Source organism: Channa argus, chromosome 4 (assembly GCF_033026475.1).
Source record: "Channa argus isolate prfri chromosome 4, Channa argus male v1.0, whole genome shotgun sequence".
NCBI lineage: Eukaryota > Metazoa > Chordata > Actinopteri > Anabantiformes > Channidae > Channa > Channa argus.
This window is the reverse complement of record NC_090200.1, coordinates 3,083,936-3,107,337: the sequence shown is the minus strand read 5'-3', so window position 1 is coordinate 3,107,337 and position 23,402 is coordinate 3,083,936. Positions and strand designations below refer to the sequence as shown.

The window sequence follows — 23,402 nt, the reverse complement described above, 5'->3', positions numbered from 1 at the left end:
CCAGTAGGTCATCATCAAAGCACAAACAGCCTCTTTGTCGTACGGCATTTAAATATCCATTCATCATCAGTGTTGTGTTTAATGGTTACAGGAAGACCCTGACAAACAGCCACGGGGAAACAGATTGTCTTTACGACATAGAAATATGCAAAATGCAACTTAAGTAAACCCGCGACTGTCATCATGTAAATCTGAACCTTTCATATCAACAACATTTGAGGCGAGACACCGTGTGTGTGACATCATGTATCGCAGTGTGACACATTTTGAAAATGACTCATCCTCTGATGGGGGCCCAGGTTTTGATTTAGGGTTTGAAAACTCTAGTGTAGTAGTGTGCAGCTGGAAAGTGCTGTGCGAATAAACATATTAGCTCCGTGTATTGTTCATATCCACCATAACCACATTTTCACCCTTTTAATAGTCTCTGCTAACCAGCAGCTACATGTAAGTCACAAAGCCAAATAGCAAGATTTTAAACTGTTTCTTTAATTATGCAGGAAAATGTATCACGGCCTTCATCCCAATATCTGCAGGATTAAAACTCGAATTGTGGGAATTTGTGTTAAACACGGAGGATTTAACGATTTTAAATTCGAAGCTAAGCATCCAGAGTCTTGTTTGATGAGATTAATGCGTCTTTTGCTTCACAATTCAACTCTAGGGAAGTTCTTTGTAAGAAGTTTGCATTTTACAGCAAAGAACACTTTGAATTCATCATGTTGCGTCTTCAGTCCCGACTTTGGTGCTGTGGTTAAAACACACATCGATTCTCATCTCACGCAGAGTAAAAGTGCAGATCGTGCGCTGCAGGTTTGGTGTAGGAAGGGAAACCCGCTGCGGAGCTTTGTCTCTGGGTCCAAACTGCAAATCTGCAGTGGCCAATTAAAGCAGGTTGCATGAGTCAAAGCTCTTAAAAAATCCTGAATTGAATTTGCTGCGAAAAACTTTAACTGGCTTTCGCATTTTTGAACAGGCCCGTACAAATTTGCGTCATTTGCTTGTAATGAAAGTGGTGAGCTCAGAGAAAAGTGGGCCAAAGCGTCATTAAGGCGGTGGAGTTTTTACTGGTCTTAAAATGCTTTGCCTTGCACCTTTAAAGGTTCAGCGAGGAGCCCTGCAGCTCCCTGGTGACAGACCGTGGGCGGATGAGGAGGGGATTTGCCCATTTTGGCCACGTACGGGCCTCAGCGACCCTCACCGCCCACGGCATCCTCACCCCGAGTGAGCTGCTGACGTCTGACACATCTGCTATCTCCAGGCAGAGGCTGACGCTCCCTCCGCCACGACCACACACACACACACACACTGCAGTCAGAGGGAAACCAGCCGGCCTTCAGTGTGTGACTGAAACACGCCAGCTTCAGGCTTATCTTGAGGTGTGATTAATCTGTTAAGTGCATTAATTTGGGGCGGCTTCACAAAGGTCACCACATCGACTGTCAGGTCGCCTTCAAAGCTTCCAGACTGACATAATGATGCGTGACAAAAGATGAAGACTAAAGGGGAAAAAAAGTCCCTTGCAGAAGAGAGGGGAGAGCAGAAAAGCTGGTAGAAATGATGAAACAATGCGAGCTACAAGGGTGTGAGTAAAGTTGAGGCAGGCTTTGAAGTGAAGCCACACATTTTGCATGATTATTGCTGTTAAGTTTTTGATCTCAAGCCAGCAGGCACGAAAAACAACAGCAGCTTGGGATTAGTCTCCCCCCCACTCACACGCCTACCTTGCCAGCATAAGTCCCTGACTCAATTAGAAAAAAACCTCTGCAACTTAGGGCTCCTCACGCACAAGTGCCCACGTCGCCCTGCCCACGTCCCTGCAGCGCATCACAGCCGCCATCGCTTTAATCGCCGAGCACAATGAACGCACAGGGATTTGTCTCGGTGACATCGAGGCGGAGACGTGCTGACAACTAATGTACACACTTGATAAGACAGTGCCGAGACAACTGGGCCAAACGCACAGATCTGCCTTTAGTTAAGCATCACACATCAGAGGTTACTGCCGGCTCACGGGCTGCACGGAACCTGAAAATCCAGAAAGTGGCGGTTGATCTGGTCTTTGCATGAATGCTCTGCTCATTTCTTAGCAAACAATGATGCCAAAGCATCAAACACGACATGGGGTTGTGAGCATCTGGAGAGGTCCACAGTCTCATTATGGTCTTTGTAAAGGGCCCGGGATTCAACGTGCTCGACGGCAGCGTCGACCAGCTCTGGCTGAAGATGTGCAGCACTCGGTTCTACACAGGAAAAGTTGAAAAGTAGTCACGAGCGCGTCACAGGCTGTGGTCCCTCATTACCTTCACAGAGACTTATGGACACGGCGGCTCCGGTTCCGAAACTGAAACGGTCCAAAAAAAGACTGAAGGAAGAGAAGACCGGGCCAGATCGTGGAAAAGTGCATTGTTTGACATTAATATTTAATGCAGGCCCCCCATCTTTCCTTCGCCTCGATTATAACCCTCTTCAGATAATGAATGGAGGCTCTGAACATGCAAACTCCACACGTTTCTTTCAATTCATGTGAGCTTCATTGTTTTGTGCAAAGCACGAGCTCGTTTAATGTGAGAATATAATTAGAGGCCGTATAAAAGATTTGTATTATGCCCTGTTTTATTTCTCCTAAACCAAACAAGGAATTGAACCATCGGCCCCGTAGGCGTGAATATTAACTGGTCTTCCTTCCTGCTAACATCTCTCTTATGTCATTACGTTTAAAATTCCCGTTTGTGTTGGCCAGTGCTTCCCAGTCATTTCATCCAGGTGGGAAGTGAAGGGGACTTCCTGGAAATCCCTTCTGCTCCCAAAAGTGAGCAAAATGCAAATAGGAACGTGAATGTCCTGACTGTGGCTGACCGCTGATTTGAATCCCATAAGTGGCTGAAATGGAAACGTGGATTCATGTCTGAATCAACAAGTCAGATACGAGCAAAGGGCTCAATTACGACTGCGAGTCATTGCCGCTGTTAAAATGTAAGAGCTTCAGCCGCCGAAGGGTTTGGGTTCCCTTATTTTTCAGTTCTAAGCTGTATGACGGCACCGTACGAAGCTGTGTGGTTCATTAAATGCCAAAGAAAAAAGTAAGAGATTTTCCAAAACAGAGAGACGTCTATTAAAACCCCCCAGAACTGGAGAGTCAGCTGAAGACTGGGGAGAATTTAAGGATGTTAAAGTGGCAAAAGTTCAGAAAGACAACTTGTCTGAGGGTGAATCATGTGCGAGAACCCGAGAAGTAAACGAGGAATATTCTGCAAACTGGCACCTACACGAGGACTGTTATCATTACATGATCATCATGCCCCTGGTGTCAGTGCCCGAACAGGGTATTCACAGTTCAGAGGTCATGCTGGAACGGAGACTGGGTTCTTCCCCTCTGTGATTGGCTCCCTCGCTCCGCACTCCCCTCCACTGGCTGTAAAGTTCACTGGAGCGTCAGCTGAAAGCTTTCAGATGTAAAGTGCATCCCTCCTGCTGTGCTGCGGGGGCCGGAGGAGGGCCCGGGCGGGGCCGGCCCGCCGGGCTACCGGCCGCCCACGGAGAGGCCTGGCTGGGTGGGCGTCATCTATGGAGCGATTGATCCCGGCCCGGGACAAAAAGTCTCCCTGTTGTCCTGCTCGACCAGCAGCAGCAGCAGTGCTCAGCAGTGTTGTACCACGCTGAAAATACTCGTCATACAGTAGCAATACTGCATTTTAGTCAAGCAACACCTTTACAGACGTCTAATAAACAAGCAGCAAGAAACTGTTACAGACAGAAAGTACAAGAGAAAAAGATAAAACATGTAGTCGCACATAAAAGTAATACTGCTACTACGACTACACTTGTACACTTTAGTTAGATAAGATACTACGATTATGACTTTCAAAGTACCTCTAATAATAACCTGCTATCTTTAAAATCTACTACTTCCATTTAAAGTGTGAATAATAACTAATAGACAGAAAGTATAAAAATAACCTCACGACTACTAATATGGTCACAATAGAACTATTTTTACCCAGTGGTGCTAATACTGTTCTTTTTAATACTACAGTTATTGGTGCTACTTCTACTGATATTATTCATAGTCCTGCTGAAACAACTTTTATTGCTTATGTTGTACTGCTACTGCTGGATCATGTACTTCCACCACAGATGTTTGTATTCCTATAGCTATTACTGCAGTACAGCTAGTACTTGAGTGACACATATTTAATTCATATCCCAGAACTACACTAAAGGTGTATTTTTATACAGAAATAGATTTCAAAGGGAGTTAAGGGACAGAAAAAAAATAAAAATTCTCCTTTTTTTATTACGTTTTACTTCGCTGCAGTCACAGCGGGAAATGAGCTGCTTTTTACTCCAGTGCTTTAACAGAAGTTAACAGCCATTATTACAATACGACACAATCACAAAATAATACACATGTAAACATAAATTATAGAAGCAGAACATAAAAAAATACTCCAACATGATGAACCATACACACACATACGATCTAAGACCCACGCTGCCTATTTCTCTGCATACTTTATGATGCTTTCACTACATTTTGCTGATGACATTTAAAGGATAATTTCATCGTGCTGCCTACGATCACCATGTAGATGCTACATGAAGTATTAGGCTTTAACTCATTACCTCTTTTTTTTTTTGTTGTTGCAGTGTTGCTCTATGTGAATAACTCCACCACTAGTCTGCACTCTGACTCATTAGACACCTACTTGAGTTCTTCCTTAGACGTTTATTATCATCATATAAATTATCAGTGTGGTGGGAGAATTTTACGTACTTACAGTAAGTCAATACCAGTGTAAAAATACTCTCTTTAAAGTTAAAGTCCTGCATTTACCAAAAGTACTATACTTGAACTAAGCAAAAGTACATGTGCAGAAGTTTTAATATGTTACTGGATTATAAATACTGATGCACTGATGAGGAGGTAGTGCTGATTTTAATATGCACTTGTGAATTTCCCCCCCGAGATTAAAATATGCTAAACTAGAACGATATCAAACACAGCTGTCACCTGAGTGGAGCACACAGTGCAGTGTTGTCACATTTACAGTTGGGTTTTGTCCAAAGAAAGAGGCCCAGACTTGAAAATCTAAAGGAAGTGAGTGATCAGAGGCAGTGACCGTGGAACCATCATGGATGCAAATTGACATACGCACTGACGTTGGCAGTTTCCAAGAAGTTTCCGCCGGTGGAAAATGTAAAAGAAGCAGTTAGAGAAGGTAAAGTTTGTGCAGAGTGCTGTCGTATGACTTTGGTGCCATGCCAGTGTCTCTCCTTTGAAGTCCAGGCAGCCGTGCTGGGGGGGTGGGGGGGAGGGGGTTAACGCGTGGAGGTGTTTGCCTGGAAAAGGGGGAAAGGTCACAGTTGCACAGCACACATCCTTTACTCTTCATAATCCTCATCACAGACGAGCCACGCCGTTCGGTGGCGTGGGTTTGCCGCCGACTTTTGTGCACAGGTGGAGTTTTGGAAACTCTCTGGGGCTGAGGAAACAAAAGTTACCACACAGATGCCAACATCACTACGTTTACATCTGACAGGGGAAGAAACAGAAGCTGTGTTACTGTTTCAGACTGAAGCGGAAAAACAAAACAAAACCCAAAGCCCAGAGTTATCCTTTGAAAGCTGGCTCCTAAAACGACGGCAGGTGAAATCCAAGCTTCGTTTAAACCCTTTATTTGTCCCGTACCTGTGGCTCTTCGTGGTCTCTACCTGCCAGCAGCGTCTTGCTGGAGGTCGCTGATGTCGAGGTCACCTGGGAAAATCCCATTTCGCTTGGTAATAACTCCGGTTCAGTGAGTGGATGTCTAATTATCACATAACCCGTCAATAACCACATCAAAGAATGATAATAGTCACTTTGGTCTTATGTCGCATGTCCACTTTGGTCTCTCCTGCTGTGTTGTCCATCATTGCTTGTATTTGCTCGTCCTCAGCTTTGGTCTGATCTTGTCCTAAACCGTTGACAGTAAGTAATTCACGGCGAAGCCTGCAGCTACGCGTCCTCAAATCCCACAGAGGCTCTTTTGCTTGTTCCAAAAATCATTTTGTGTGTTGGCTTGGGGAACGTGGCAAAATGTGGAAGGCACCTACCATTGTGGCCGGTGGATGAAAGTGTTAATGTCTTTTCTCGATGGTGATGCGTGTAATTTCCAAATGTGATTACACCAACAGAATGGCGTGGAACACTTTGGTAATGTGCTTACGAAGAAAATAAAAAACACGTTAATGTGCAATGTAAAAGCCCCTAAAGCAAATCGTTAAGCTTTTTCAGATTTAAACAACGGGGAGACCCAGGACGGTTCCCTGAGGAAGGCCAGGATTAAGACTTCTTAAAAGACAAAGGTAATTGGAGACATTTGTCACATGGAAGAGCTGCTGTGAGATTTGTTTCCTGGTGAGGAGACGGAATAATTAGCTGGTTATTAGCAGAAGGAATAAACAATGATTATTTTCTCAGCAGCCTTTATCTTTACTGCTGCATTCAGGCGGCGACATTCTAAGTTCTTCAATATTCCGACTGACAATGAATCAAACTCTCACTGCATATTATCCACAGGGACTATTAAAAGCTTGGGGTGAAGCAGGGACATGATTATTGTTCGAGGTGCCTAGTGAAGAGACCAAAAGCACAAAGAGGACATGAAATACACCGTTTCATCTGTTTTGTTGCATTTTAATATTCGGAGTTATTCTCCATTTCTTTATTTCCAGGGGACATGAATGAAGACTTCTTCTGTCCCTCGTCCGTATGTTGGCTCGGACGTTTTGTTTCTATGACACTTGCGGGGAAATTTTTTAGGAATGTCTCCATAAATAGGAGTGTAGATGTCCCCTAACGCTTATGGACAGGACATGACCCTGATGACCCTGATGAACTGATCAGGGGTCAAACAGGAACTTACCCTCCAACTGTGGCCATGGGAATCAGAAACACACACACAAAAAAAAAACCTCCCGATAAATCTCAATTGATCAAATAGGAAGCACGAGCACGAGCGTGTGGCCAGGTAACAGCTCGTGGGGTGATGTTCGACCTGCCGTCTTATACGCGTTAGGCGAGCTGCTGAGGTCGGGGCGAATCCAAGATGGCGACCGTACTGTGACCCTCACTCCAGTATAAAATCCGAACATTGATTCATGTTAGTGCCGTCGTGGTTTAATGTTATCAAGCAAAGCACAGATTCCTCCTCAAACACACACATGGCTGCACATCAATGTAAATGCAAACAGCAGTGTTTCCAGACCCTTAAAAGAGCTGCATTGTTCAGAAATGATTCTTTTTTATTTTGTTCCTCCACTGATTGTGGCACGAGAGGTTCACACGCGGGGCGAGGTGGCAGCTGGGGGAACTCCGGCAGCAAATGGCTTTAAGTTTCATTTTTCTGCCAATTACCCCGTAAACCCGACCCGTCGTGACACGTTCGTGTTCACAGGTGCACTGATGATGCACGCGCCAAAGGGGGAGTTTGCTGTGCCACCCCCCCACCACCACCAAAACCGGTACTAATGTTTTCTCACGACAGCCACAAGTTTCGAAGTCCAGGCGAAGTGTGAATGACGGGACTCGCTGTGGTCTGGAGTTGTGGTCGCGAGGTCTAACCGGGGTCGCCCGTGGGGAGGGTGGGGACGGGGGGGGGGTGTGAAACGGCGTCAGCGGCGCCCGTCTGATCTCTAACCTGCGACCCGCTCGGCTGAGCCTGCTGCATTTTCCCCTGCAGAGGTAACAGTGCGCAGGTCACAGAGCGCGCGCGGCTTTGACTAAAAGCATGACGCTCTTACTCATTCTACGTTCAAACTCCGTCGTCCTCTTTGACTTTGCATGTTTCTATTCAGAGATATTACACGCGCGCTGTCACGGCCATTTCCAAAAAGAACTCGCGGAAGGAAGTTTTGCAAACTTTCTTTGGGGGCCAGTGAAACTTTTTCTCAGGGTGTCGGTCGCGCTGGGGAAATTCGAGCTGATGCTTTTCGTTGTTTTCTTGGTATTTCGGTAGTAAAGGTCGAGACCCAGAGACCTTTACCACAGAAAAGCCTGATCACAACAAAGGGCAGTTTTAGTACTGATTTTTGCATCTTCTGTCCTTTTCTTCAAACTGGTGCAGATGATTCCGGCCACATTCACACAGACACGACTGTTAAAAAGCCGAAGCTCTATTTTGGACCATCACCCTAATAAACTGTATGAACAACAGTTTGCAGCCGCTGTGTGATTTTCTCTACTCGATTCTTTCAAATCGCTGCTCGATGTTTAGTTTTTTGTGCGTCTCCGTAATGAAACTCAGACGCAAACTTTGTGTAAAAATTGCAGGTAGTTATTCAAACCTCATCTCCACTTTATTACTGTACGACTGCTGCAGTCCGCTTGCTGGTCCCCCCTCCATCCCCCCCCAGCTCCCCCGGTGCTTCAGGCTAGGATGGACACCTTGTTATTGGCTCAGGGTCGGACAGGACACAACAGTTCCTGCCTCCTGAGAGCGTCTGGCTCCCATCTTCATCAAACAAGAAGAAAAAAAAAAAAAAAAGAAGCAGCTAAAAATAGCTTTAGGTTGTATCCGGGCAGCACTTGGCTGCAACTGATTATCGTGATATTTCTGCCTTTCAATGATGATAGTCGGGCACAATTATTAAAATGGGGCCTAGATGAGGCCAAACACTTACCGCCCAGGCAAAGAGGTGTAAAGGTGGAGCAGGAAAACCCCCATTTGTCAGTGTCTGGGTTGGATGATAAGTTTCCTTGGCTGAGAGGAAACTGAACCACAACAGAAGACAATGACCTCAGTGGCCTTTGTTTCCAGGTGTGAAGGGCGCAGTTTGCTTTGCAAACAAATACATGTAAGATCAATTTTACTCTTTTACTAAGTGTGGAAATGATTATTTAATTTATTATTAAGTGGAAGAAAAGACGTAGCGGACGTGTCTAAAACCTGTCAAATTAACAAAAAAAAAAAAAAGGGGGGGGGGGGGGGGTCACCGCGCTGATCAACAAACAACTGTCTTTGTTGCAGTAATTGGACATGTCTCTAGGTCAACACTGCAGTAATTCCCTGCACTTTCACCGAGATGTGTCAGAGAAGAAAAGCCTCCATGTGCAGCATTGGTCATGACACGGTGGCAGAAAAACACTATTATACTGTTGATTATTAAGCAGCGCGCGAGGCGAAGCAGCAGCAGCAGCAGCAGCAGCACAGGGCTTGATGAAATCTCTCCGTGGATATCAGACAGGCTGCGTTTGCCAAGATGCTCCTGATTTTATTATTTTTATTTTACGACGGCGCATCGTCTAGTTTTTGAGCGAGCCTATTACTGTCCTCCCACACACACACACCCATCAGTAGCAGGCGCACCACGACCTCAATAACCCTCCACACACTCACACACATCCACGGAGGCTGCTTCAGTCCATTTGAGACGCCGTAAATCCGCCGATGCTGTCAGGACGCTACTGCCATCAAGTGGCTGCTGTGAACAGCTGTCGGTACTTACAGCTAGTAAAGGCTTCATGTACATGTACTTAATGCTTAGCGTACAAATACAACACTTATACCTGCACTGCGCCATCTGCTCGCGCACTGTCGAGCAGAAAACGTTCACGCAGTTCAGATGTAAACAGTTGAGCACGTGAAAATCACATTTACAAATGACTGAAAGGTTGTTTAATTCATAATTAAACAATGATTTAGTTGATCTCAAACTCCCCAACAGGCTCCAACGCTGTAAGTGGAAAACACAGTAAAAGTAACTTTTAAACAACAGACATTTCATGAGGATGTTTGAACACGATTTAATTTTATTAAAGGGCTGATATGACATTTTACACTTCCCCTTCTTTTCATTGTACACGTTAGAGTTTCTCAGGCTTTTCTTACCCAGACAACAATGGAAACCCCGAATACTGGGCGTTGTTTGGCTTGGAAACGAGCAACAAAGACAGTAGACACAGAGAATTGGCAGTTTCAATACAAAAACAATGCAACCAGGCCTGAAGCCCCCTCAGAATCCCGTTTCTGTAGGAGTGGGGTAAAGAGATCCCAACAATTAAGACAATAATGATCATTAAGAGGCTTGCAGTATGTTTAAAGAGGCACTTCATAATTAATGCTCCTACACCAAATGATACAAACATACAGCAATCAAACACCCATCTCGTGCCGAGGGTTTAGGAAAACACACGTTTGCTATGGAAGCAGAGAAATCGGAAAATAACGAGGAGTTTTCTCGGTTTAGTTCATTTGAAGAATTTAGCAAAATGCTGGTTTATAAAAACTGCTCCCATCACGGCAGCCACAGACCACTGGGGATTTACTACCATGCTGCATAAAAACAAAAAGATTCTGTAAAAATTATCAATAATTCCTATATAAGTTCACTGATATTATAGGTTCTTTTGCAGTCATCACTTTCTGAAGTCACTGTCCAACCATCCGGACAAATTAATATTCACTCTGCTGCAGAGATTTTCACAAAAAAGCTTTGCAATTAAAAAAACAAGGCAAGAAACTGTTCATATTTCATAAAGTCACTTATTGTGTGTTTATCTTTTCGTTTCCTGTCCGCTGGTGAACAGCATTCTGCCATCTGCTTTCACATGCAAGCAACACATCTAACACCTTTATGAGATGCCACGTGTTTCCAAACGCAAAGGTGGCCGTCAGAATCAGCAAGTCTTCGGGGATCTGGAAAAAAATTCCTTTTAAATATCAGTGAGTAATTATCTTTTGGAGAAACAGATGGTCCCCGCTGTGACTTGACTGAGTCTGAGCTGAAGTTTAATTAAACCAGGTTTCTGGTAGGAAAGATTGGGTCTGTCAGGTACATTAAGTTGGTGCAAAGCCACAACACAAAAATGCTTTTTCCTCTCAGTATATTTAACTTAATAAATAAGTAAATCAACACAAACACCATAAAGTTGCTGTTTAGCTTATTCCACGCACTTGCTGTGACCTGCATCATGATGGATTTTCTATGTTCCTAATTAAAAAGCCAGTGACAGGAAGTGAGTCTTTACACAGATTACTATTCATAATCTTTGATTTTTTATAAAACAATTTGTATTCATAAATAACACATTGTCTTTTTTTTTTTTTTGCCTGCAAAGAACAATTGCGATTTGCAGTTTTTAACTCCCGCTACACTGTCGGCCAATGCAGAAGGATGCTGGGAAATTAAAAATGATGCGTGGGGCGGAAAATATAATCACCTAGTTAGAGCATTTCCCCGAATTTAAAAAAAAAAACACAAAAAAAGCATCTTAACGTCATCACTGGTTTTAAAGAGAAAACACGAATAAACAATTCTGTGAGATTCCACCACTTTTCAAGTAAATTCAGTTAACAGACAACTTATTGACAGACACATACATGAATACAGTGCACAGAGCTGCACGGTGCGCTGGATTTGCTCACCTCTGCTTGCACCTTGCGTTTCGTGACAAACCTTGAACCTCGAGTTGCTGCTGCAAAACAACCCACAGGATCAAGTCTCGTCTGAGTTTCAAATATTTTTTAAAAGTCTCAATGAGGCATCTTGATTCCAGAGTTAAAGGATATTGTTGGACATTACTGAGCACATTTCTACAATAAATACTGTGTTTTAACGACTCTTTTTTACATAAGTGAGACTGTGGTGGAATGATTTAGTCCCAGCAGCAGATTATTTATGAGACACACAGACTTTTTAAGATGCACATGTAGTTGCTTTAAAGCAGTACTCAGCCTGTGCTTCCTTCAGTAAAGGCTGGGTTGGTTTTAGATCCTCCTCTGTCTGAGGACGCCTGGGTTTGGTCTTGGTTAGAGTCAGTGGGGTCCGGCTGGGTGGGGTTTGGTTGCGTAGGCGGGTGTGACGTGGCTGATGGCGGGTCAGAGCCGCCATCGCTTGCGTTTTCCGTCCCGTTCTCGGCCGACGCCTGTTCATTAGGTACCTGGCAACAGGAGGAACAAACAGCGATTGAGACAAGGAGCCAGTTCTGCAGTTGCATCACACATTCACCAACACTCATCTGGTAACAACATGCAGGAAGGTTTCAGAACAGTCGTTTCATCCATGCGGTCTGTCAACCAAGCCAGAATGTGACACCTAGCTGGAAGGTTATTGCACAGTAACTTGGTTTAAAGTGAACTTTGTCGCTTCTAGCAGAGTCCTGAACCTGGTTGCACAAAGATAAATAAAACCGTCCTCACGTGAATGTCTCAACTCAGTGGACACACTCCACACGCAGGTGGTGACTTAAACGGTGTGTACATGATTTGTCCGATATATAAAATAAATAAAATTTAAAAAAAAAGGAAAACCAAGGTCAAAGGGTTTGAGCAGATCTTTACGTTACTGCGTAAACAGCAGATCATTGAGGTCAAATTATGTCTTGGACCTAAATCAGCCCGTCTTTACTTCCGGGTATTTTCAAACCTGCCCTGGTTTACTCAGATCGAATGGCTCGTTTTCCCCTTACTAATAATTTAAGCAGCAACCGCTGCCATGTTCCGTATGCACAGCACGGCAACCAGCAGAAGCAAATTAGCATTGGCTATTAATCTGATACACAGAATGAGCTACGTAATACATGAACACATACTGTAGGTGTGATGGTGTATAAGTGTCCGACAATACGAAGTTGTTCAGTGGAGCCGTGTTTTTTCGGAAACACGTCATGTCCTGAACACAGTCCCACATAAAGGATAAGGCCAGTTGTTGTTAATCTTTGGTCATTTTTCGAAACATCCCACAAACAAAAGACTAAAACCAGCAATCACTTGTGTGTCTGAATCCAGAACCAGACTTAGCTCCTTCCTGTGTTGTAGAGCTCCACTGTTGTCCAGAAACTACTTAATGCCACGTCACTGAGAGACAGTGCTGCACCAGGTGACACGTTTCTTCTTTACAATGAATTTGGGGTCAGTTTATTGCTTTTGAAGGACAGCAGAAAGGGACTGTGTTTCTATGCATCCATCATAATCCAACTGCTGGTGCGTGAAACTCTAAGTGTCCTGACGACCTGTAAATGAACAGCACAACAGTAAAGAAGCAGACGGCTCTAAATGGAGAAGAGAAAAAGGGTCATTCTCAGCCTTTTGGAGGTTAGAGACTCCCGGTCACCCAGTGCAGGGACGTGGCTCACACACGTGTTTACAGTGTTTTGGTGGTGGTGCAGCTCTGTGGCACAGATGAAAAAGACTAAACCAGGTTTTGAATTCATTCAAACCACCAGCCTTTTCCTTTAAACTATGGTTTCACCTCCTCCGCGATGGCATCTGAAAACAGGGCCGTTAATTCCTACTCACTGAGGGGAGGGAACATCCTGACATTTTAGCCATGTTAGAAACTAAACCGAGGGGAAATGGCACAAGTCAACGAGCTCATCCACTGATTCAGACCAGGGCAAACAGGTTACACACTGGAAAAAGAAAGTATAGAAAACTAGCCAAACTAGAACTGAGATAACTATCTAGCCAACACGCTAACACAAACGACCGAGCTCTCTACTTCCAACTTGGCTGGCAGACGGTGGGGGTGAGGGGTGACATCAGCGGGGAGTAATTCATGCGCCTCCCAGGACGTCACGATTGAGGCGTGGGGCCTTTTTCACAGACACACACTGAGATGTACGCATGCAGGTACACGCCCACATACCACACACACACACACGCACAGATGAGTCAGTGTTATCACCACATGCAATAAGGACATACACAAAAGAAACCCAGAACAGCCCCTGTACACACACACACACACACAGAGACAGAGACAGAGACAGAGACAGACGCGTGCGCTGTAGTTTTCCATCGACCTTTGCACACATAGACGTCTCACCTTTCTTCAGTGTGTGTGTGAGTGTGGGCAGCCGGTTAGAGGAGGAAGCGTCAAAAGGTTCAGATTAGTTAAAGAAACATTTCCCACACAGTCAAAGACACACACACACACACACGCACACTAGATGTAAACAGTATGTTAATGTGATATGACCTCTATTTGCACTGCAGCTGTTTGAACATCACCTTAGAACGTAAGCTATAATACAAATGTCAGTCAAACACTGCAGGTGTGTGTGTGTGTGTGTGTGTGTGTGTGTGTGCTTCCCGGGTCTAAATGTATTTACAATGGGAAACAAAATTCATGATGTCACCGAAACAAATTGTTTTCCAACAACTCCCAATGATTTAAGCACTGACATTGTCCAGATCTACAATTAGACACTTGATTGATGGATTAACCCACGAACAGTTGTGTTATTTTTATATCACTATAAAGTGATTATCTGTGGCTTTGGACTAAACAATGAGCTGTCAGATGTATAAATAACGACGAACATGAATCTCTCATAAACACAGAATAAAAAAATGCATTCACACTTTTTGAAATAATCATGTCCTCTGAGCATTTGATGCTACTAGACACGTGTTTTTTCTCCTTTCATTTATGTGAATTGCTGCTTTTATTGAATACACTGGATTCTGTTTGCAAACCGGCCCGACTCAAACGTTCATGCCTTAATAATCATAAAGTCCTTTTGAAACACAGGAAAAAAATAACTAAGCAGCATCACTATCTCATGACTGTTTGAAACGTGAGCTGGAGGGTGGTGTGTTCACCTGCAGAGGTTCAGTCTCTGACGGCAGCCTGTTCTTTGCCATCTTGATCATCTCTCTGATCTGGACGATGGCAAAGGTGACGGTGACCCAGGGGGAGCCGGAGATCACCCAGGCCGGCTGATTCGTGTCCTCCTGGTCCTCCTGGTGCTTGGTCTTCTTCGCGGGCAACCCGGTGGCCGGGGCCAGGCTACCGACGGCGTTCTGGCTCTGCACCAGGTCGATGGTGGCGATGGGAACCGGGCTGGATGGGACGGGGATGTTTTCTGCCAGCATTTTGTCCTCTGAGAGACAAACAGAAGACGACATCAGAAAGAATAGATTCCAACTCGTCTTAAAGGTAGAATTTTGACCTGATTCCACTGCAGCAAAAGGAATCTTAGTCACAATCAGGCTCAGACATAAAGTTCCAATTATCTACTAACAGCGTCTCCTTGTTTATCTCCCTTCACTAAGCAGAAGAGACACGCTTGGAACATCTCTCAGTACTTTTTATTGACATGTAAAGTGTGTGTTTGCACGAAGGAACGTTGAGTTTCACACACCTTCCCCCTCGGAGTCTCCAGTCAGACACTGAATCAAGGAGAAGATGAGGAGGATGACGAGCGAGGCCATGCCGATTCCTCGGAACGTTTCTGCAGCACCTGCAAAGCAAGATGTGTTCATTCATGTTTCATTTTAACTTAAATATAGTGTGTGTGTGTGTGTGTGTGTGTGTGTGTGTGTGTGTGCGTGGGGCCTGCCCCATCGCCTTGTCGTACCAAAATAGTTGACTAACACCCCTCCCACCATGGCTCCACAGCCGCGGCCCAGACCGAGGTGCAGGCCCTGCAGGATTCCCTGCGCTGACGTCCTCAGCGCTGGCGGTACCGCAGCACTCAGAAAGGAAATGCAGGCTGCCCAAACTGAGGCGTGGGTCACACCTGGAGGACACACGAGGAGGGAGAAGGGTCAGAGCTACAGGTACTTCTGGAGTTGGTGCCATTGACTGTTTTGGTTTCCTGTCATTATGAAGCTGAGAGCTGTTCACATAATACACTGACACATTGAAGAAAAAACATTTCCTTTTCATTTTATTAGGTTGGAACAGTTGCATGTCATCCATTAGGATCAGGTAAAAAAAAAAACATCCACACTAAATCACATAAATTGTAACTGTAAAAATGGCTATTTATGTAGTAAAAAAAAAGCATTGTTTTCATATTTAAGCTACACAAACACAACACATTGCTTAATTTAAAACGGGGCCTACACAATTAAAAGTCCCCCGTCGTTTGTGTTTGGCTTTGTCTTTTCTAGCGACTAATTTTTCACATCTCCGAGAGAACAGCAGAGCGTCCAAGTGTTTTGGCTGAAATTTCAGCTGTAAATTTCCCACTTTATTCGTCAGGGTCACCGAAAGCGAGATCACAACACGCCAGCACAGCGACAATCAACACAACTGTACCGCCTACATGCACTGTGTGGTTTACATCTCTTTTACAGAACATTTGTTGATACCTCGTTTGTTTTCCATAATGTTTTCCAATAATAAATGAAAGATTGATGTGTGTTCTGGGTTTAATTGTCTTTTGCTCAAATGTAGAAACTGCTACGTAAGTAAATTCTTATTCTATTAATGTGACTGATTGGTTTTCAAATCCGGGGCCGGTTTTACTGAATCACATCAGCTAAAATCGGATCCTCTCTGAACTGATCGGTACAGTTTGCCAGATTGACATTTCCTAGGAAAAAACGATTGGACAGAAGACGTTCTTTAAAGAATACGTTGTTCAGGGGAAATTGTGTCTGACTCCTTTGTTTCTACCTCTGCCCTTTAGGGGGAGCTGCAAATCTTTGTCCACTAAAAGTACTGCTGCAACAAAAAAGGAATTGTGGGCTGCAACTGCTCTGCTACTTTTATGTTTTATGTTCATACACGAGAACAACACCAGCAGTAACACTTTTATTTTGCCAGCATGCTCACACTTCCTGTCTGGAGCCCGACCGCGTCACATGACTACCACACCTTCGCAAAGAGCTGGTTGCAGTGCCACTTGTTTCTGAAGCAGGCAGACTTTCCTCGCTCTGGTATTTCCTGTTGCATCAAAGATCACTGGCTTTTGGCTCGTTGGTGTTGTTCACTTCATACTAGACACTGGAAATGCAAATTATGACTCGTGTGATTTTTTTACTTTTAATTGTCAGATCATTTCACAGCCAAAGCAGGAAATGAACAAGTTCTTATTTGTTTATTCTGAGAGGCGTCGTGTGTTTTTTCAGGGCGGACTCTCAAACAAACCACCCAGACGCATAAAGAGGATGATCCTCGCTGATCACTTCCATGTCTCGTATCTTTTATTACAGGCTTTTGCGTCCAATGTCTTAATCTTCGTCTACTGTAGCTTGATTTATCCGCTCTGTGTGTCTCTTGTGATAAAACATTATTTATATTCTCAATGCTGACGAAGCTTTGCTGCTGCTGCTGCAAATATTTACTCATTTCAAGTTACATTTCAGCAGGATTTTCTCCTTCACTCATCTGGCAGGTGACAGATTTACTGTGCGGACACAAAGGTTTTTTTTTTGTTGTATCAGGAATAAATGTTTTCTCCATGTAGTGTCTGAGATTACTTGACTGTTCAGGTCTCTGCAGACATATATTTGTAAGGGATCTCAGAGATGTGGAAATCTTCAAAAAGTGAAAGTCACATTGACTCTAAAAGATAATTTACTTGTGGCCTTAGTAAAGTGTCTGTTCGACTTCTGTCTCTCTCTGACCACTGAACCAGGCTGCTGGAGGAAAAACGCTATCTGATAAGCATCCTGTCACACATCCTGCCCCCCCCCCCCCCCCCCCCCACCACCACAGAGAGAGGAATGAGCATGTTACCTTGAAGGACCTCCATGGGCAGGACGGTCCAGGCGTTCTGCAGGTAGGAGATGTACAGGTAACGGGCTGTGTTGCAGGCCAGGCCGATGTACAGAACCCTGAGGGGAGAAACAAGGACAGGAGTGTCCTCAAATTAGCATTTTTGCACTTGGAACTACACAGCTTCCACTTTCATGTAGTTTTGTGACACTTCAGTCTCACAATTATTACTATTATTATTGTTATTACGAGCTACAAAGGGGCCACAGTGTGACCATCCCAAACACAGGAAGCTGCACTGCTCTCATTCTACCTGTCACTGCTTGTAGTGAAGAGTGGTTTTCTAACTGGGGCGTTTTCTGTTGTTATGTGGAGAACATCTTTGTTCCCACAGCACACAACCTGAACTAAAGACGACACACCCTCAAACTCAGTCCCTTCACCACCACATGGGATTATTACAGGACCTGTGTAGGTTTGTTGAGCACACACACAGAGACAGGTGATGCATGAGTGTGTTTCGACATGGCAGCTAATCGATGTAAACATTTTGAAATCAGCAATGAAAGAGTTTATTTTTACAGTGAACACACACACACACACACACACACACACACACACACACACACACACACAAAAAAAACACTCTGCCACTGATGATAAACCCAAAATAAAACTGTTCAAACAAGTAAAGCTGATAATGCTCACACACTGATATACTGAAGGGCGGCTGTGATCACATGACGCTGGCTTATCACATATACTTCCCTAGGAAAGAGTCAGTTATACTTGGCTCTGTGCTGCACATCAGCCGGAACATATGCAATGAAGAACTGTACTTACACTAAATACAGTTGTGTTCACTCCACAACGTTAACCTGAAATCTAAAATCAGTCTCAACTAGTTGCAACAACACTGACATTTACACATTAATCCATTCTAATATTTCTCTGCAATGGTTGATTTTGCATAATGTGTACTTGAAATTACAGAAACCACACGCACATGTAATCTGTTCTCTACTCTGGATTTGAATACTGGCTTTTAAAATGATGTAAAGATGGCACGTTCAATCTAAACCCAGGTGTTAAGTACGAGCTCAACACAGCGGTTTGACATTTGCCATCAGTCGTCTTGAGCGAAGCTGAGGCTGCAAACAGGTAGTTTAACACCAACTCCGACAGGGTCAACACGGGGACACCTGCAGCCCCTCGTCTCTGCTCTGGTTCAGAGTTTCTAGTCAAACAGGAAGTGTGTTTGCAGAAGCAGCTGTGTCACACCCTCACACAGAGAGAGACAACATGAAGATGATACACGCTGCCAAACGGATCTGCTATGCTTTCTGTCTAAACAAGGGTCTGAAGCCACACTGTTACTTTTGCGTAAACCTGGAAAAAATTAGAAGGAGCGACCACGTTAAGTCCTTTGTTCAAAAGCTCATTAATATTCCAACTATATTTCTACAGTAAATATCACAGTTTGCAGTGTTTTCTCAGACTGTTTATAAAAAAGTAAGAAAAACACGCGGCAGCTGTGAGGTTATTAATATATTTAATAAAATGTTTGCCTGTGAAGCTCTAACACGGGTCTGTAGGTACTGATCAGCCTGAGCCTCATCCAGTAGGACAGTTGCATCTCCTCGTCAACAGCAGGGACGTTGTGTGTTTTATGTGGCGGACTGAGGCAGCCTGAAATCTAACACCACGTTCTCAAATGTCCCCGCTGCCTGCGAGGTCCAGCCTCGAATCTGCTCCAACAGAAAAGCTGAGCATCAATGGCTGCACTGTCTCTCAGAGGGACATTCACTCCCCACTGACTCTGACACTGGATACAACTCACTGCTGCTGCTGCTGCTGCTGCTGCTGGACCTGTAGCACTTGATAACCATCAATGTACTTATGTCCTCCGATGAAGTCAAACTTCGAGTACTGTATTATCAGATTGCACTGGAGGGAGATTTACAGAACATGCTGGACATTTCTGAGCATCAGTCACTGTGCTCAGGTTTTACCTTCTACCAATTAGTGTTAATCGTTTCACTTAGAGCTGATTTGATCAGTCAACTGTTATTGAGTACAATCCATTCAATGTTTCAGTCAAGAAAAATATATACAAATAATCCAAATATTCTCTGATTCTAGCATCTCAAAAACTCATTTATGGCAGTAAAATGAATCTTTTGGGATTTGTTAAAAAAAACAAAACATATGGGGACACAGCACTGGCCTCCATGATATATTTGACAATTCTTTAGATTAGAAATATTTAGAGTTTTTTGTGTTTATTTTAACTTGCTATCAACGTAAGAATGTGTATTTTGATGAAGGTCAAGAGGAATTGTTCAATATCATGTAATAAAATAAGAAATGTATGAAGGTTTTGCAGCCTTGGTGAACGTAGGTTCTTCTAGTGCTGCTGTTTACTGAACTACAATTAGTTGGTATGGTGGCAATAATATGTAGAATTAATAATGTGGACTTAAACCTGCCCCTGTCACTGAGCTCTATCCAACACAAATCAACGGCTCCGGCTTGTCGCCACGGCGGACATGTTCCTGCCGCAACCCTCCCATTTCTTTGTCTGGGCACCAAGGTTGCCCTTGGTGGCTGGGTGGGACCACACCTGGGGGGTTGGGATTCGAACCCGCTGCCCTCTGCATCCCAAACTCAATGCTCCACCACTGAACCACCAGGCCCCCTCTGCTGAGCTCTATCCAGTCATACTCTAACAAACCGGTACCCCAGGTGTGTGTCTTACCTGATGTGTCCGACCAGCTCGATGAACTTGTGGCTGGTGAAGTAGGCGGCAAGCTCTGAAATATGGCTGAGGATAGAGCAGACGCCGAACAGCGTGGTCGTCCCCTTCAGGTCCTCCAGGTGCCAGTACAGGAAGCTAAAGACGAAGCCATAGCCGAAGCCCATGAACCAGGCGACGAACAGTATGGAGCTGTAGCGAACACTGCAGAGAAGCTTCAGGAGATCGCTGTAGTAGAACTCCTTCTCAGCCTCTGAGCTGGTGGGCGTCTGGTCTGAAGAGCTGGACTCTGGGATCGACCTTGGGCTGTCCATCTGCTCCACCTCACCCTCTGGAAGCTCCTGTCGGTAGCTGCCACCTTTTTCAAAGTAAAACTGAGTAGCCACTACAAACGCTACGCCCATGAGGACTCCAAAAACAATGAAGGCGATCTGGTAGTTGTGCAGCCGATAGTCGGGAGGGGTGCAGCCAATGCCGTCAATCACGGGTTCGACATGAGTGTGGTCGATCCAGATTCCTACCAGCAGCATGGCCAGACCCCAGCCCAGTGAGCCCCACATCCTCTGCAGGCCGTAGCGGTCGCGGGCTTTACCGAGGTACTGCAGGGTGACGGTGTCCACGATGGTGACGGCAGGGGCGCTGAAGAACTCCCCCACGATGACGACGAGCAGGATGAGCAGAAAGATGGTCTCCACCTGGTCCTTGTTGAAGATGATCTGGTACTCCTTGGTTTTGGTTGGAGCAGGAGTGGAGGTGGTGGTAGACAGAGTGGTGTTTGGGGCAAGTTGGGGGGTGTTAGTTGGCTTGGAAGCAGCTCCAGTGTCATTGGTGTCGACGCTTCGTTCATGCCTGTTGAGCGCACTGAAGTCAAAGTCCAGATCGAGATCGAAAAGCTCATCGAGGTCTAGTAGACCTCGGCGCCTCCTGGTGTGGTTGGTGGAGTTGCTCTGATGCGTGACGTTACCGTGAGGTAGAGCCGTCACTGTGGGCGCCACCGTCGTCGTAGTTTTTTCCACACATTTCATCTCAGCTGGTTTGACAAAACCAATGCCGGAGTTGAACACCAGCCAGCAGAAAACAGAAAAGAGCAGGACGATCTTTCCCTTCTTGAAGCGGTCGGCCACCACGCCCCAGAAGGGGGCGCTGCAGAACTCGATGAAGTAGCGAATCCCGACGAGCAGCCCGCTGCGGCTGGCCGACATGCCCAGCTGCTTGTAGTACACGGCCAGCAGAGGGTGCAGAGAGCCGTAGGCGGCATAGAAGAAGAAGTAGAAGATTTTGGAGATGAGCAGGTGGCTGTTGATACGGAGGCACAGCCTCTCGCAGCAGTCGATGGAGTCTGGCTGTGAGCTGGGCGGCTGTTCAGGCAGAGCGTCCGAGATGGGCGCAGGCGTCACTGGGACACCCGCCTGCCCCTCCGTGGACAAGGTGTTGAACGGCTCGGCCAACACGTACCTCCTCTTCAGCTCCTCCTCGTCCTCCGTCAGAATGGCAACTTTGTCGTCAGCTGCCATATCTAGAAAATAAGAAAATAAGGTGAGAGCTGCCGCAGGGAGTGAAGGCACAAGCTGACAATAACCACACGATGCTGAATGAATCCTACAGCTGGCAGGTGTGTCTGCTCGAAACACTCAATGTATAGTTGGCAGGAAACCGAACCTGACTTTGTAATGCTTTACTGTGAGAGAGGACTACAAATACTCAAGATTCCCCAGCACCTCTGTCATTATTAATCTGTCTGCTTTACATACTGCAGACATATAACACCTTCATCTTAACCTGGTCTCATGGTTTTTATATTAACATCACCAAAAAATATTTCTTTAAAGGTTTGTCAGTTGCACTGCCCTGATAAGTTTTGCAGCTATCCCTGAACATCAGGTGTGTTTGCTCCGTCAGAAGCAGGACGGTTCTGGAGAAAAACAAAGCACCTTTGTATCTTCCAACTTCTCACTGATGGATCCAAGTAAACAGAAGCTAATCACATCTGAATCCTCCAAGATAAATGCAGTGTTTGTTAGTTTTTTTTTATGTGGACTTGGGTCCTGGCTGACACCGTTTGAAGGTCTCATTGACCCACGAGGGCTTTAAAAGCGATCGGAAAATCAAGCACGCAGGCTCCCGCAGTAAATGTACTGTGCTACAGACAATTGAATCTCACGGATCCTCCGGGGACCACTGGAGGTCCTCGGACCCCAGTTTGGCATCTGCCCGTCACTGACTGTCACTGGCGCTGTTACGCGGAAGTACTTGATGTCTCGGGCAGAACTAGTCTTTGGTTTGAACGTAAAACAAACCAAACTCAATGCATTTTTAGGGCGGAAATTAGCAAATGGTCTAAAGCCTCGGTGCCCATTTAAAAAACGAGATCAACCGGCTTTAAACCGGACGAAAATGACTCTAACGTCACGGCTTCTCTCGTTGAGCCCCTGTAATATAAATGTAACTATTTCAACATATTAGAAGCGCTCACGTTCAAGTGAGACCCGAACTACACTTGAAGACAAACCACATCATTTTCTTACCTGCTCAGGTTACCGCTCCAATTAAACTATGACGGCGCAGTTTCTGCTCAATTTCTCCCTCCGGTCGGACATTTTTCAAAGCAAAACCCCTCGTAATTATTGCTTCATTTAGCGGGAGATGTTTAAAAATCCTGTAAAAGTTTTCTAGCTTTTATTATTTTGATGCGAATTCAAACAGTTTTCCCGGCTCCGCTGCCTTTGTATTGAGAACAACAGCAGCTCAACAAACCGGAGCTTCCACCTGTCCTGAGAGTGACATCAACCGTCAATCCGCCATTTTGGATGTTACAGCTTCCGGCCAACCTTTTCACAATTAAACATATTAGCTTACACCGTATTGAATTATACTAATTATATTATATTATATTATACTAAAATATATTATATTATATCATATTTACGTGCGTCTTTTGCACTTGGTTACAAAGCAGCCAAGTACTATCATTTCTTTACTGATGTACATGTTCAAATATTTACAAAAAAAAAAGAAAAACATGTTCCAAATTGTATTCCACTAATACTTCACTAAAAAAGTCCTATTAGCATCAATCTGGCAGAGTTACTAAAGTAACACGTGTCCCTCTGCAGACATCTAAACTTCATCAACACACACACACACACACACACACACACACGTACACAAAGTCTGGCTTTTTACAGTGAAAAATCATAAACATTCATTTAAT

The 23,402-nt window shown here is 44.8% G+C and overlaps 1 protein-coding gene across 1 annotated transcript; it reads right to left on the bottom strand.

Moving 5' to 3' along the window:
* Nucleotides 1-9,773: 9,773 nt before the first annotated feature.
* On the bottom strand, nt 9,774-23,001 carry LOC137125861 (major facilitator superfamily domain-containing protein 6-like). The gene is made up of 7 exons (XM_067501982.1): nt 22,717-23,001; nt 20,195-21,707; nt 17,458-17,555; nt 15,347-15,508; nt 15,131-15,229; nt 14,589-14,869; nt 9,774-11,923 (listed from the first exon to the last, which is right to left on the bottom strand). The coding sequence occupies exons 2-7, from the start codon at nt 21,703-21,705 to the stop codon at nt 11,714-11,716; spliced, it is 2,361 nt and encodes a 786-aa protein (XP_067358083.1). The 5' UTR covers nt 21,706-21,707; nt 22,717-23,001; the 3' UTR covers nt 9,774-11,713.
* Between the last annotated feature and the right edge of the window lie 401 nt (nt 23,002-23,402).

Excerpts from the sequence above, each read along its gene's own strand:
- LOC137125861 (XM_067501982.1), bottom strand. The coding sequence starts at position 21,705 with ATGGCAGCTGACGACAAAGTTGCCATTCTGACGGAGGACGAGGAGGAG. Across the intron at positions 17,556-20,194 it reads GAGCTGGTCGGACACATCAG|GGTTCTGTACATCGGCCTGG; the intron begins GTAAGACACACA and ends TTCTCCCCTCAG. Across the intron at positions 14,870-15,130 it reads TGGAGACTCCGAGGGGGAAG|AGGACAAAATGCTGGCAGAA; the intron begins GTGTGTGAAACT and ends TTTGTCTCTCAG.